Source organism: Xyrauchen texanus, chromosome 37, assembly GCF_025860055.1.
Source record: "Xyrauchen texanus isolate HMW12.3.18 chromosome 37, RBS_HiC_50CHRs, whole genome shotgun sequence".
Lineage (NCBI taxonomy): Eukaryota > Metazoa > Chordata > Actinopteri > Cypriniformes > Catostomidae > Xyrauchen > Xyrauchen texanus.
In genome coordinates, this window is record NC_068312.1 from 35,251,682 (window position 1) to 35,267,594 (window position 15,913).

General features: G+C 36.5%; 1 protein-coding gene across 1 annotated transcript in view; it reads left to right on the top strand.

Moving 5' to 3' along the window:
- The first annotated feature begins 883 nt into the window (after window positions 1–883).
- The window catches only part of LOC127631234 (glutamate receptor-interacting protein 2-like), a 48,450-nt gene continuing 33,420 nt past the window's right edge, over window positions 884–15,913 (top strand). The window contains 3 exon segments of the mRNA XM_052109298.1: window positions 884–1,256; window positions 11,975–12,055; window positions 14,974–15,109. Coding sequence (XP_051965258.1) covers window positions 1,094–1,256; window positions 11,975–12,055; window positions 14,974–15,109 — 380 coding nt within the window. The 5' untranslated portion in view covers window positions 884–1,093.

Here is a 15,913-nt window from a genome sequence, read left to right on the forward strand (position 1 = left end):
TTCCTTGATCTTTTCACATGTAAGAGTTCATTGTTCTATAAAAACATACTGTAAGTTTGAGAACTGCAAAAAGAGCATTTGTTGAAACCAAGCTGCTGAAATGACTCGTTCTCTACTTCCTTAGACATTTGCCTCTGACCGCCTCCATATTAAAACATCAATGCCTACTTTACCTTATCACCAGTAAGATGGCAAGGAGAGAGCAGGTCAGTCAAGAACAGAGAGCCAATCACAACAGTGGGTGTTTACGGTCAAGTCTTAAAGGAGAAGCAGCACCAAAACTGAGAGTTTCTATGGGGTGGAAAATATATGAAAGTTTTTTTTTTTTTTTTTTTGTGTGCAAAAAAACTTACTACTATTATAAGTGAACCTCAAGGAACATATAAAAAAAAAGCATGACCAATTTAAGCCCACACATCATTGAACCTAATGAAATTCTGACTTGTTCAATTCAATATTATGATAAAGTCTGTCTTAATAAGATGGCAGATGACAGTGGCAGTTAGATTTGAAGTTATGATGGAAAATGAAAAATAATTGTACAGTTGCTGCCAATATCCTATAATATTTATGATGTACCATGCTATTTACATTACAAAATACCATGACATGTCCAAAAACATGGTATTGCCATAATGCATGTCCAAAATATTGTGGTATTACCATAATACTTGTATTACCATAATACTTTTTGCTAGTTTGGTGTCTCAGGATGAATATTCTCCTGCAGTTCAGGCAGCATGTGTCTCTGTAGCATGCAGCATCAGTCCATCTGTCCCATCCATGAGCAGCCAACACACACATACGCACACACGCTCACACACACACCTGCCCAATGTATTTAACTGCATTTGTGATTAAGTCATTCCAAGGTTTGCTTGACATGAATCTGAAGAGTGTCAAAGGTGTTTCATTCTTAGTAAAACTCTCAAATCTGATGAAGCCACAGTATTTCCAAGGACAGACAGCTATGCTGGGATTAAGAGAGAGGTAGAGAATAAGGAGGAGGATAAAAAGGAAGAGAATTAGAGTGAGGAAACACAAAGCAAAGACTAAATAGAGGATTCACATTATATGGCCCAAAAGAGGAGCCATGTGGCGTGTAAGTTGTAAACTAAATCCTATACTACTTTCGGACGGGGTCTCTGCTCGGGGAGCCGTGAAGAAAGGACTGACTGGAGGAGTGAAAGGGAAAAGGAGGATGTTCTCTTTTTCTCTTCGATGTCGGATGGGAGTGATCCGAGGACGGGTTAAAGGTAAGAGACAGTGTGTGCATAGGGTGTGGGGCCTTTACATTTATATACTGGATGTGTGGGTGTGTTTTTTGTGCCGGGGTAAAGGGTGAATTTTATGTAACATAATTGTGGTACACTTTAGGAGTGGTTAAGTGATTATGTGTATGTGCAATATTTGTTGTGTTTTCTTTAAATTGTGTATGTGTTTGAGCTTCAGAAATGCATAATGGATTAATAAAGGATTAATAAATGTATCAGTTAAGGTGTCCTGCAGAGCTGGCTTCTAGACACATGGGGGCAGTATAGTGTCAAATAAATGTTTTAAGACCTGGACTTAGAAATACTCACCCATTCTTTTGCAAAACAGATGATGAGCTTGTATGGCCTGTTAGTACCAAGTGCCAAGAGAACACATGACATGTTCAATGTACGTCTAGTGTGTGTTTTTTTTAAAAAATGTATTATTATTTTTGTTTGTAGAGTATCAAAATCGTCAATTTGCCACAATTTCTGTATAGTGGGCTTGCCCCTACCAAGACATTTACTTTCCCTCTAAATTAGTAAATTTGTGTGAAAATAAGGACTTTGTCATATTATCAGAAACAAGAAATGATCAGAAACTAATTTTATAAAATCAGTTCAAATGTAAGAATTTAATTAAAAAACATAGGACTCGTCATTACATCACACACACACACACACACACACACACACACACACCGTTGAAGCGGCTATCCCAGGCACAGATCTTCTATATTAAAATTGCAGAAGGCAAACTCTCAAAAGGCTCTGGAAGGTATCGTCACAAATACTACCTGTCTGGGAAGAAGGATAGTATTATTTTGGTTAATGAAAGATTTTGATGTTTGGAATTCAAATATATTGCAAATGAAAAGAGAGTCCCTACCCGTCCTGTGCAAAGGGATCGATGTTCAAGCATGTTGAGAAATGCTTGTTGGGATAAAGCTGGGCAAGCCAACTTCATCTGCTCAAATGATGTGAACACATCAAACTTGAACAGCATTTGGCAGCTGGTGGTTGCTGGCCAGCATCTGTATCCAAGCAAGTCACTAATCCCAGGAGTCCATTTACAAGAAGAAAGAGGACAGCACATAGCAGGTAGATACAGGTTGTATGGACCTGAAAACAAACATTTAATTTCTATTTGACCAGTATCTGTACAGAACAACACAAAAGGATAATAGTAAGCCATTATTATGCTTGACCTCACATCGCCTCCTAGTGGGATATAAAAAAGTAGAAGGAAGTGACAACATACCATTGATAGACACCAAGACAGTCTCCTTTCCTGGGATAATGATGAAGTCTTGGTTTGGACCAGAGGACCAGATTTGTATTGGTGGAGAAATCGGAAGCAGACACACTGCATTAAAGAAAGTTTCAGAAATTAATATCAGTAATGTCTAGACATTCAGTTAACATATATTCAAATAATAATAATAATAATAAAAAAAAAAAACAGTTGAAGCAAACTCCAGACATAGCTTATATTGCACCACTGTACATGTAGTGCACATTATGAAAACATGGTGAGAGGACACCTACTAAATTCTTTGAACACACCTTGTTCACGGAGTTGATATTGGCCACTTTCATCGACCACCACTAAGGATGTGGGTGGAATAAGTTTGAAAAAAGCATCAATCATGTTTTCTCTCTCATGGAAGAAATTTTGTCTGTGGAAGGTTGAGTCACATGCTGAACAGAGAAACTGACTTCCTGAGGGAACACAGTCTAGACACAAGACAACAGCATCAACTGTTGACATTATTAAGAGCACTGGCATTGCAGCCCTGTTTTTTTCTTTCACAAATTAACTGGTCCATGCAGACATGGTGGCATCTCCTCCACTTCTACTGATGCAGGGACAGTGACAGAACTCAGCAGGTTTCTTAGTCTTTTAAGATGTTGACCTAAATTAATAAAATATAAAAAATTATGTAAAAGGCAATTACACTAATTATTTTAATAAAATAAATTAGTCATTTCCTACATGGCTTTGTCACTTCATATGCATCAGTTGCATATATTTGACACTTTTAAATTGAAAGATAAAGGTTGACTTTATTTAAGCTATCAGAATACCAAGACTTGAGACCTCTTGTGGAATTTAATTAGTCTGCAACTCCTCAACTTCTGAGAGCTCCCTAGTGCCGGCAGGATGGTTTAACTGCAAACACAAAATACATTTACATTTATGCATTTGGCAGATGCTTTTATCCAAAGCGACTTACAGTGCACTTATTACAGGGACAATCCCCCCGGAGCAACCTGGAGTTAAGTGCCTTGCTCAAGGACACAATGGTGGTGGCTGTGGGGATCAAATCAGCGACCTTCTGATTACCAGTTGTGCTGATTAACAGTTATGTGCTTTAGCCCACTACACCACCACCAATGCTGACCAACATCACCTTTTCTTTCAAGGCTAAAAGTAAAAACTAAGATGATATATTTGGCTTTACGGGGGTGCAAACCTCCTTTTTAAGTGTGTGTGGAGGTGTTTTCTTATACATTTAGGTAAATGCCATAATAGAGAAATAATGTATGAAAAAACATTATTTGTTTCAAACTCATCTGCCATGGTTTTCCCCACTTCCAGCCATTCCTTAATTTGTCTTGAACAACTCAGATGCCATTTTTTTTTAAATGTTTTTTAAAAGAGAGAATGAATGAAAGGATGAAGTCAAAGTACATAGCAATACAAAGAGGATGAGAGAGAGAAACACAAAGCAAAAACTATGAGTGACAAGGACATGAGTGTAACAGAGGGAAGGAATAAGAAACTGGCTCTTTAAAGTAATGTTGGATTTAAAATATTTCAATGATAATAGGAAGGTGGTTTTATGTACAAATACCTGAAAAAAAAACTGATGAGCTAGGATTAGTTGTACAACCCTGCATTTAACTTGTTGCTGAAATAAACATTTAGCTAAATGCAGAGTAAATTACCACAAAGGTCAAAGAGGTAAAAGCTGTGTGCCTACAAAAGCTCTGAGATAAACTCATCAGAACAACCAGGGCTCTGTACTAACAGGTTAGGAGTGGTCACAGACTGGTGACCTTTTTTAAACTTAGCGGTTACCAAAGCGCTTTACACTGTGTCCCATTCATCCATTCACACTCACCAATGACAGCAGAGATGCCATGCAAGGTGCTAGCCTGCCATTGGGAGCAACTTGGGGTTCAGTATCTTGCCCAAGGACACTTCGGCATGTGGAGTCATGTGGGCCAAAAAAAGTTGTGACCCTACCTTTACTGTAAAGAGGTAACATTTTTGGTAACACTTAACAAGATACAGTTTGGATACAGTAGGATAACATTGTTTTCTGTGACAATATGACAGAAATTGCTATTCAGGTCAGAGAATCCGATTAGTCACAGAATTTAAATTAAAGGTCATATCATGTCTCGGTAGCTAAATTTAATCACTATTTATTTGTCATTAATTTTTATCTATGCACTTCTGCTACCAACAGGGACAATAAAGACAATAGTCTTTTCTAAGAGAAACAAAATTTGTTTTGAGCAAGTCCCCCTAAATTGTCAGGTACCCAGTTATTTCAGATGCAGGGATGTTGCATTATAAAGTGCATGAACTACCTAGCTGAAACGTTTGCATGTGAGCTAGCACCTTATTAATAGGTAAAATCACATTCCTTCAGTGACATTCGCAACTGATTTGTACCTAAAACGTCAAACTGAACTATCTTAGTTACACATGAATTGCAGACAATCAGCACGATTACTTTAAAAAAAAAAAACACACACAAAAAACATAATAAATTAAAATACACAACTTACCTTGGCAACGACATTCAGTGAAAAGTCTGGCCCACTCATCCCTCTCTTGGCTCATCACATTTTGAATGATAACGAAGGTCAAAGGTCATTTGATGAGGAGACCTGAGACACTGCACTGTTGATACTGTTGATAGAGGTCGCTTAACTTTTAAACGTAACTATAGGTCATAATAAGCTGCTTGCACAAACGACCTATGGGGTGGTTTTTGGAGGAGGACAGTCCTAAACCTAACCCTTACTAAAAAAAGTATGAATGGAAAATTCCTAAAAATATATTATATTGTAGTTATATATTTATCATAATAAGTATTTTTTTTATATAATTTGTTACCTAAGTTACCAAAAACAGTTACTTAGTGTCCGTGTCCTCCAGTCCACTGAACACCAAACCATCAACCCTCCCTACCCCCCAAACCGGGAGGAAAAAAAATCCAAGACACCCACCTCATAACAACAAAAAAAAGCCACTATGAAACAAGGTATCTACATGAGGAAGTGTAAATAGTGATGTAAATATTGAAACAAAACCTGTGTGCTGAATGCTGACACCAATATACAATAATTTAGAACAACATCTGTCAATAGCAGTAGTTTTGTTATTCAGTTTGACCGATATATTTGGGTATCTTAAGTGAATATGATTTTATATTAATATGCAAATAATTGATTATTTTGGTTAGCATGAAACATCGGTGCAGATAATTGTTTTATTGGCTGATACCAATGTTAGCATGAAACATCAGTGCAGATAATTGTTTTATTGTCTGATACCAATGTTAGCATGAAACATCAGTGCAGATAATTGTTTTATTGGCTGATACCAATGTTAGCGTGAAACACTGGAGCAGATAATTGTTTTATTGTCCAATACAGATGTTAGCATAAAACATTGGTGCAGATAATTGTTTTTATAGGTCAATACCATTGTTAGCGTCAAACATCGGTGGAGATAATTGTTTTATTGGCCGATACCGATGTTAGCGTGAAACATCGGTGCAGATAATTGTTTTATTGGCCAATACAGATGTTAGCGTAAAACATCGGTGGAGATAATTGTTTTATTGGCCAATACAGATGTTAGCGTAAAACACTGGCGCAGATAATTGTTTTTATAGGCCAATACCATTGTTAGCGTCAAACATCGGTGGAGATAATTGTTTTATTGGCCAATACAGATGTTAGCGTAAAACATTGGTGCAGATAATTGTTTTATTGGCCAATACAGATGTTAGCGTAAAACATCGGTGCAGATAATTGTTTTATTGGCCAATACAGATGTTAGCGTAAAACACTGGCGCAGATAATTGTTTTTATAGGCCAATACCATTGTTAGCGTCAAACATCGGTGGAGATAATTGTTTTATTGGCCAATACAGATGTTAGCGTAAAACATTGGTGCAGATAATTGTTTTATTGGCCGATACCATTGTTAGCGTCAAACATCGGTGCAGATAATTGTTTTATTGGCCAATACAGATGTTAGCGTAAAACATCGGTGCAGATAATTGTTTTATTGGCCAATACAGATGTTAGCGTAAAACATCGGTGCAGATAATAGTTTTATTGGCCAATACAGATGTTAGCGTGAAACATTGGTGCAGATAATTGTTTTATTGGCCGATACCGATGTTAGCGTGAAACATCGGTGCAGATAATTGTTTTATTGGCCAATACAGATGTTAGCGTAAAACATCGGTGCAGATAATTGTTTTATTGGCCAATACAGATGTTAGCGTAAAACACTGGAGCAGATAATTCTTTTTATAGGCCAATACCATTGTTAGCGTCAAACATCGGTGGAGATAATTGTTTTATTGGCCAATACAGATGTTAGCGTAAAACATTGGTGCAGATAATTGTTTTATTGGCCGATACCATTGTTAGCGTCAAACATCGGTGCAGATAATTGTTTTATTGGCCAATACAGATGTTAGCGTAAAACATCGGTGCAGATAATTGTTTTATTGGCCAATACAGATGTTAGCGTAAAACATCGGTGCAGATAATTGTTTTATTGGCCAATACAGATGTTAGCGTGAAACATTGGTGCAGATAATTGTTTTATTGGCCGATACCGATGTTAGCGTGAAACATCGGTGCAGATAATTGTTTTATTGGCCAATACAGATGTTAGCGTAAAACATCGGTGCAGATAATTGTTTTATTGGCCAATACAGATGTTAGCGTAAAACATTGGTGCAGATAATTGTTTTTATAGGCCAATACCATTGTTAGCGTCAAACATCGGTGGAGATAATTGTTTTATTGGCCGATACCGATGTTAGCGTGAAACATCGGTGCGGATAATTGTTTTTATAGGCCAATACCATTGTTAGCGTCAAACATCGGTGCGGATAATTGTTTTATTGGGCGATACCAATGTTAGCGTGAAACATCAGTACAGATATGTGCTTTTAACGGCCGATACACCAGTGTATCTCTTGTAAATATGATCATATGAATATGCAGATAATTACTTTTATTGTCTGATACCGATGTTCGACTGAAACATCAGTGCAGATACTTCTTTTTAATGGCCGAAACCGATGTTTATCTGATGCATCAGTGTATCTCTAGTAAATATAGTATATGAATATGCAGATAATAGCGTTTTTTGGCCAATACCGCCTGAAACATTTGTGCCAATAATTGCTTTTAATTGGCTGATACCGATGTTTGGCCAATACATCTGTGTATCTCAAGTAAATACGATAGCACATGAATATGCAGAAAATTACTTTTATTTGCATTACTGTTTGCCATAAACATCAGTGCAGATAATTGCTTTTATAGCCCAATACATTGGTACATTTCTAGTAAATACAGTGGTGTATATAATTGGTATCATTGTATACTGTATTATACCATGGAATTACCATTTTATACTATCACTGTACCATGGTATGCCTACTGCCACTGTACTTTTTGGTAATGGTGCACTAGCAAAGTGTGCCAGAAAGCACCATGATTGGACATATAGTGCCCAAAAGGCATCATGAATACATGATCAACTTGAATATGTGAAACATGCAGCACCCTATTACAGTATCTATCAAAGTACTATATTACCATCTGTTACCATCACTATACATCATTTTGTTTTATTTCTTTATTGATCACATTAAGTTACCAGTTTTATTTTAACAGCAATGACAATGAAACAGTTTTACCATGGTTTGTTTCATGCAAGATGCTTGAATGCTAAATGAAGGGAGAAGGGGCACGTGCGAGAGAAAGACAGCGTGAGGGGGGAGTGTTTGTGCATGATACACGTGGGGCTTGAGAGAGTAGTGAGGGTGTGTGTGTGTTTAATACAACACTATTATGTGTCTATATTATCTTGCCGGTAGGAGGATACTCACAGAGTGTGAGTGTAAGACTGTGTGTGTGTGTGTGTGTGTTTGTGTGTGTGAACAGGGATTAATAGGCCAGCGTAGAAAGGAAGAACATGTGTGAATTGCAAGAAGTGAGGGAGGAGCATTGGATAGGAGGAGAAAAGGAGACAGTCTAATCTGTCGCTTTTCTGTCCGTGGTGGCTCTCTGCAAAGCACTGAAGCGTTCTGCTATGTTCCCATACAGCGCAGCGCAGTCATAGCTGGATAAACTACCATCTGCTTCAACTCATGCTGCAAACACAGGACTGAATCTGACTGAGCGGAGGAGATTTGTTAAATGGATGATTGACTGGAGACTACTTGCATGTGGTGATTGACAGTTTACATCTGAAGGCAAAGGGGACTACGTTATGGTGTTTAGAAGGGACTAAATGGAGTGACAAAGTGAAATATCTCAGGAAAAATCTAAATAAAGAGAAATGATTAATGAAAGATAATTTTCATTAATTCATTCATTCATACATTCACTCTTACACTCAGACACGTGACCCTGCAGTAATGAATCAGTTGATGTTTAAGTCTTGGAAAATGTGGAACTCTGAATGTTTTGTATAGAGTCTGCCTGGATGACACAGGAGTTCTGAGAGGATTGGCGATTTGCAGTGTCTGAATTCTTGGATTCTGTTTCTTCAACAAGGAATGGATAAATCTAGTCTTGTTGCCTTCCCTTGCCTAGAAGATTTATCAGGTTTTCTTTCAAAAGCAGCTTCAAAGAGTCTTAACTTGAGTTATGGACATACACTCTGGCATAATTAGGTTAACGTGTTATTTTCCAGTTGGGTGATGCAGTAAGGCTGCCTTACGGTTTGGTAAAATTGTTTTTGGTTCTCAAACTGGCGTGTTACAGAATGGAGTCGTGACATTCCCATAATGTTGTGTGGCTTGAGGAGAGAGGGTCGCAACAACAGTGGTAAGTCACAATCTTCTCAATCTATTTCTTTATCCATTATCTTTATATACAGTACAGACATCCAGTGATGAAATTCCTTTTGAGATGTAAATTTTTCAAACCCAGATGTGAAATAAGTTTCAGGAATCAAAATTACACTAACAAAAAATGACTGTGGTGGAAGTGCTACCATTGTTTCAAATGGCAATCCTATGGTACTTTGATATTTTCCATGGTAAATGATTTTCCATGCTAAATGATTAGTAGGTTAATTTACCATGGTATATACATGGTATTTTAAGGTTCTTCAAAAAATAACGAGGTACTAACATGGTACTTGTACAAAAAACCATAGTAATACCGTGATACATGGCTAAAAAACATGGTACTTCTTTATGGTATTGTCATGAAACACATCTGCAACACAATGGCATTACAACTGTACTCCAAGATACTTCAACGAATACAATGTGACTACCATGGTACAGTCCAAAAAGCATGGTATTTTCATGGTACCATGTCTAAAACAATATTGGTTTTTCCATGGTAAATGTCCAAAACATGGTATTACAATAGTACCCTAAGGTACTTCAACAAATACCATGGTACTTCCATGGTACAGTCCAAAAACATGGTATTTTTCCTGGTACCATGTCCAAATACGTTGGTATTGCCAATGTATATATATAAAACATATGGTATGAAAGACCAGGGAACTTCAACTAATATTCTGGTGCTGTATTAGAACGGTACAGTCCAAAAAAAAAAAATATTTTTTCCTGGTACAATGTCCTAAAAATATTGCTATTGTCATGGTACATGTCCAAAACACAGTATTACCTTGGTATTCCAATGTACTTCATTGAAAACTGTGGTATTACCATTGTACAGTCCAAAAAACATGGTATTACCATGGCACTCCAAGGTACTTCATTGAAAACTGTGGTATTACCATTGTACAGTCCAACAAACATGGTATTTTCCTGGTACCATGTCCAAAGATTTTTAGTATTGCCATTGTACATGTCAAAAACATGGTATTACCATGGCACTCCAAGGTACTTCATTGAATAAAATGGAACTACAATGATACGGTCCAAAAAACATTGCCTTCCCATGGTACTTTTTGTGTACGGTCAACATTAAATGTTTTTGCCTTAAACACAGGATAAATATAATTAAAAACATATGAGCATAATATAAAGAAAACCTATTGCTCATACTCTACACTTTTTCTTAAAACAAAACATCTATATGTTGCATTTTTCCAGATAGATCTGCCATTCTATATTAAAAAATAAGTTTTAATGGAAATGCCTATTAAGTGTTTAGAGCTGAGAAAGTGATGACAACTGGGGCTACTATAAATAATAGCCCAGCTCTGAAAATAGGCCCTGAGCTTCCATTTGCATTGTTAGAACGTCATCTGTTTAACCTACATCAGGATTGGTGTCAACACAACCAGAGCTGCTGGAGTGGTTTGCTCCAAATTAGTTTAATAGAAAATAGACTTTAGAATTAGATATCATGGTCCATTATGACAATTTTACTTGACTCTGACTTTCAGAGATATCGCTGTATGTGTCTGTTTTTCATGCTTGTGCCATACAGAAAATGCCACTTTTAAAGATTCATAACATGAAGTTTATTATTTAAATGGTGTTGACCATTGCAAGTTCTTAAAATCATTGGTATGATGCTGTGACCCTTTGATCTCTAGAACAAATTGTCTGGTAAGCTAATGATTTATTTAGCCTTTTGGCCTACAGGGCAGCTGAACCATCTTTACTGACCAAAAGGATGTTAATTGGCTGTTAATACTCAGAAAGGGCTGAAATAGGTTTTGTTGGCCTTACTTTATTTGAGTTGTCGGTACTTAGAAATTACAAATGGTTACAAACAAATTTGTGTCTACATCTTGTTTTATTCCATTTTTAGTATTAAGTATGTGTTAAGCGTATTTACAGTATGTCTCATGGATCATGTGTGTTTGGGATGATGAGGAAATAAAGACAGATACATATACTGTACATCTTCATTAGCTGGTACAATTCAAATGCCTAAACTAACTCTAGGGTTAGCCTGCAATGTAGAGAACAATACGGATTTATATTATAAGACATGTGGGAGTTGTATAGCCTAGTGGTTAAAGATCTTAACTAGAAACTGAAGGGTTCTAGATTCAAACCCCACAAAGAGACGAGCCTTGAGGTTCACCATTGTTCTTAGATAGCTACTGTGGGGACTGTCCCTGTAACTTAAAGTGAACATAAAACTTCATTTGAAACCTATTTTATTTAAATAATATAGCATAGTTCAGAGCGAAATAGGATATTCAATGAGAAAAAATATTGGGTGCTACTTTATTTTATCCATTAGGAACTAATTGGATCATGAAAAGAGGGTGTTCCACACCAGAATGGAGTCAGACCTGAATGCATGTTTTATGGTTGATTTTGGAGTACTATTAGTTAACATTATCATGTTGTGTGTCAAAAAGGAATAATTTCATAGGTGACTTTCCTTTCACTGATGACGTCACCAATCCCTCTTATACTGTTTCAACCTATAAGGCTGCTTGGCGTGAGGTATCTAAAGAGCATATTCTATTTAATCTTTTCTATTATTTTCAGATGATGTCCCGTACACAAAGGGAAACAAAGACTCTGCTGCGAGTGACAGCAGCAGTCTCACCAAGAGGTGCAGCCTTGCTGGTAGGCTTAAAACCTGCAGATAACCTCCTGCTGTTTCAGATGAAATTCCTGTTCAGTATCAGATGCATATTTTGTTGCTCTTACATTAAAGGAATAGTTCACCCAAAAATGAATATAATGTCCACATTTATTTGCCCTCATGTTGATCTAAGCCTGTACGAATTTCTTTCTTCTATGGAACACAACTTAAATTTGGGTCTGTTCCTCATCCAAAGCTATCCAATGGCTTCAGAACCAATGAGTCGTATAGACCAGTGGTTCTCAATCAGGGGGGCGGGACCCACTAGGGGTCCTCAGCACACTTCCAAGGGGGCCTCAAGATGACTTAAAATTTATTTAAAATAAGAAATATTAAAATAATTAAAATAATCCTACTTAATTAAAATGCTTAAAAATACTTTATGCCTACAAATTATAAACAGACTCTTTCTGAAACTTCTAGAATAAAAAATTGATCCATGATTAATTATTTTAATCAGACACATAGTTTCGGTCGAGGGGGCCTTCAAATACTGTCTTGGACAATGGGGGGCCTTGGAGTCAAAAATGATGAGAACCACTGGTATAGACCACTTTATAATGATTTTTGTACTTTTCTGAAACTTGAAAGCTCCAGTCTCTATTCATTGTACAGTACATTTGTGAAAAAGGAGCAACCAGTTGATTGTTCAAAATGTCTCCTTTTGCATTCCACGGAAAGTCTATGGATTTGAATGATATGAGAGTAAGTAAAGTATGACAGAATTAAAATTTTTGGCTGAAAAATAACTTTAAGACTCTCTCATAGAGTTCTGTGTGCCGCAGCTGACAAACACACACACACAGTGTCTTGTACCTTAAGGTAAAGAGACGTTTCTTCTGTGATAATGCTGATATTTGATTTCTTTGGACTGCTGCTGCATCCCCTCAATCGCTCTTTTTGTACTTTTCTCCTTCTCCCTTTGGCTTATGAGGAATCATGTCAGTTAAAGTGATGTCCCACACTATATACTCACTATCAAATGCCGATTTACAGCTGCTATTTTTGAAAGACTGCAAAGAGGACACACTTTGGATGGTGTAGTGTCTATCAGGGACTAAAAACAAAATGTTTTTAATTTCGCTTCATTCTAAGCAGAAACAGTATTATTTCGTTCCAGTTCCGGCGTTCTACAGCCTCCTTTCCAAATGGTAACTGGTTAGAACTGTTAATAACGTTCTTTTTAAAATGCCACTACTCTGCTCTAAGGGTGGGTGATATACCAGTTGCAGTGTTTCCAGATCTCTCATTACAATCAAACCACCTGTCGATTAAATTCTTTCCCATGTAGGGGAATTTTCCAGACAAAAATCATAACAAGCTTAGAACTGTACACAGTAGCCTATATAAAGTAACGTCTTTTCAATAAATGTATGCTTATTATTAAATATATCCCCCAAAATAATTTAAAATATTTAATATATTCATTTGGCCAGCTAAAATAAATGTATCTCTTTCTCTCTCTCCTGCATGCACGCGCATACTGCGTGGTCACGTTCGGACTACACGTCACCTTTTGAGGACCGTATTATTTTTTTTTTTAACATTGGTTTTTAAACTAGCAGTTTCCTTCAGAATCAAAGCATATGCTTATATTCTATTACAAAGAACGGGCAACAGGAAGTGGTGTAATTCTAAAAATGTATTGTGATAAACTCCTTGGCTTTTGGTTTTATGAAAAATTTATTAGAACAAAATTAATTGGTTGTTAACCGGTTAAAAGCATTCAAATATTATCTTTTCACTCTGGAACAATTGAAAGGGATTTTGTTTTAGCTTTTAGATACATTCCTCAAAAAATTCAGTTCAGTTTCGGGTTTCGATTTCGTTCCTTGAACAGTTCTTGGTGTCTGTATCACAAAAAATATGGAATAATGTGTCTTTTTCATTTGTTCATAATGATACAAAAGTACACGCCGCAAAATCTCAGCTACTGTAATGGGGTCCCAGAGTATCTTTATGAGTGGAAAAGAACAATATATTTATGTTCAATATTTTATAGATGAATAAACGTGGTCATTTAGGAAATAATTAGCAAGTAAGGAATACATTATAATAATGGTTGTGCATACTGTGATATCCTACAATTTGGGATTTTGGAAACAAATTTGTTTCAATATTTAAAAAAATGAAAAATTGAAAATATTTTCATGCTAACACATTTTTTTTTTTTTAATTATTTAAAAGTTCTCAAATTTTCCACAGATTTCCCACACTGTTTAGTACACAGATTTTTATGTTTGAAATAGTATGTAAGAAGTTGTTCAGCATAATTTTTATTTAATTCATTTTTAAATAGTTCTTTATAAAACATCAAATGTATTTACATTGAGAATTGTGGTGGTGCATCTCAACATAAAATGTTATCAAAATGCTTTAAATGTTGCTTTTGTTTGGAACTTTTATTAGAACTATAAATATACTGTTTTTGGAAAAACTGGAAATATTAAGGATTTTTGTCATGGAAAAATCATGGACATATCTATAGTGAATGTACTATTTTGTAACCATGGTCTGATCTAAAACATTTTATCGGCTAGAAATTGAGCTTGTGTAGAGTCAAACTTGCTCACGATCCACAGCAAGGTTCAATTTGTGAGCATATTTGCTCTTTTTAATTGATCAGTTGAACCGGTTCAAAAATGTACATTATTGCAGTGAAGAGTGATTCCACATTTAACAGGTTTGATTTTGGTATTGCTTAGTGAGAAACACCATTGTATATTCCTTTAATGTATTGTGGCAAACACCACTGTACCACCATCTGTCTTACAAGAAATGACTAGATGATTCTAAGTCCATGTCACAATGCCTGGTTAGACAAGCTCTCCCGTGGGCATGCTGGTGAGATACCTGCTGTGAAACCCATGTGCTGATGCCTGTGTGTGTTTGTGTATAGATGAGCAGAGAGGTGTAACCACAGTTGAACTGATAAAAAAAGAGGGAAGCAGTCTTGGTCTAACCATCTCTGGAGGCTGTGACAAGGAAGGCAAGCCAAGAGTGTCAAATCTGAGACCAGGAGGGCTCGCAACCCGGTGAGAAACAGAGAACACATTTTGGAGGAAACTATTCCTTTAAGTAATTTGCTCTTTATTTAATCTTATTGCTGTATAGAAGAAACATTTGAGATATTGAGATATAATTTGTGATTTTCTTCCTAAATGGGCTCATCTATGCTGACAAGCCGGTCAGAGTGAGATAATATTTGAGCATGGCGAGTATTATGATAATGCGTGTGTAGTGTTGGTAGCTACCTTTGTGTTTCATGTTTACTCACAGCTCTTTAACCTCAGGATCTGTGCTCCTGTGTGTGTGCGTATGTGTGTAGCTTCAGGATGCTCTATCACATCAGCCTGTGAAAGTGTGATGAGCTGATGCCGTCCTAACTTGAACGCTCTCTCTCTCTCTCTCTCTTGTCACGCGCACTCACACACACACACAAAGATGAGGAAGATTACAGCTGAATGGTCGGGCTGACCTGCAGGCAACCGCATGACTGATGTGCTTGTTAGTGAGAGAATACATAGTTGCAAATGTTGTTTGCGGACAGTTCATCTAACATTTGCATGAAATCAAATCTTACCTATTTTCTCAATAAATTTTCCTGGTCTTATTGTGCACCAACTCATCAGTGCATGTTGTTATAAAGAAATGTTTTTCTTTATTATTGTTCATCAAAATGTACTCTTAGACAACTTTCCTTATGAGGTGCAACCGTCTGGTCCTGGAAGTTAAAATGACATTATTGTTTTCCAAAACGATTATTAATGATAACTTGTAAACCTTTAAATATAGACCTACCATGAGCTCTGAGGTTCTTTTTGTTAATAACACTTTAT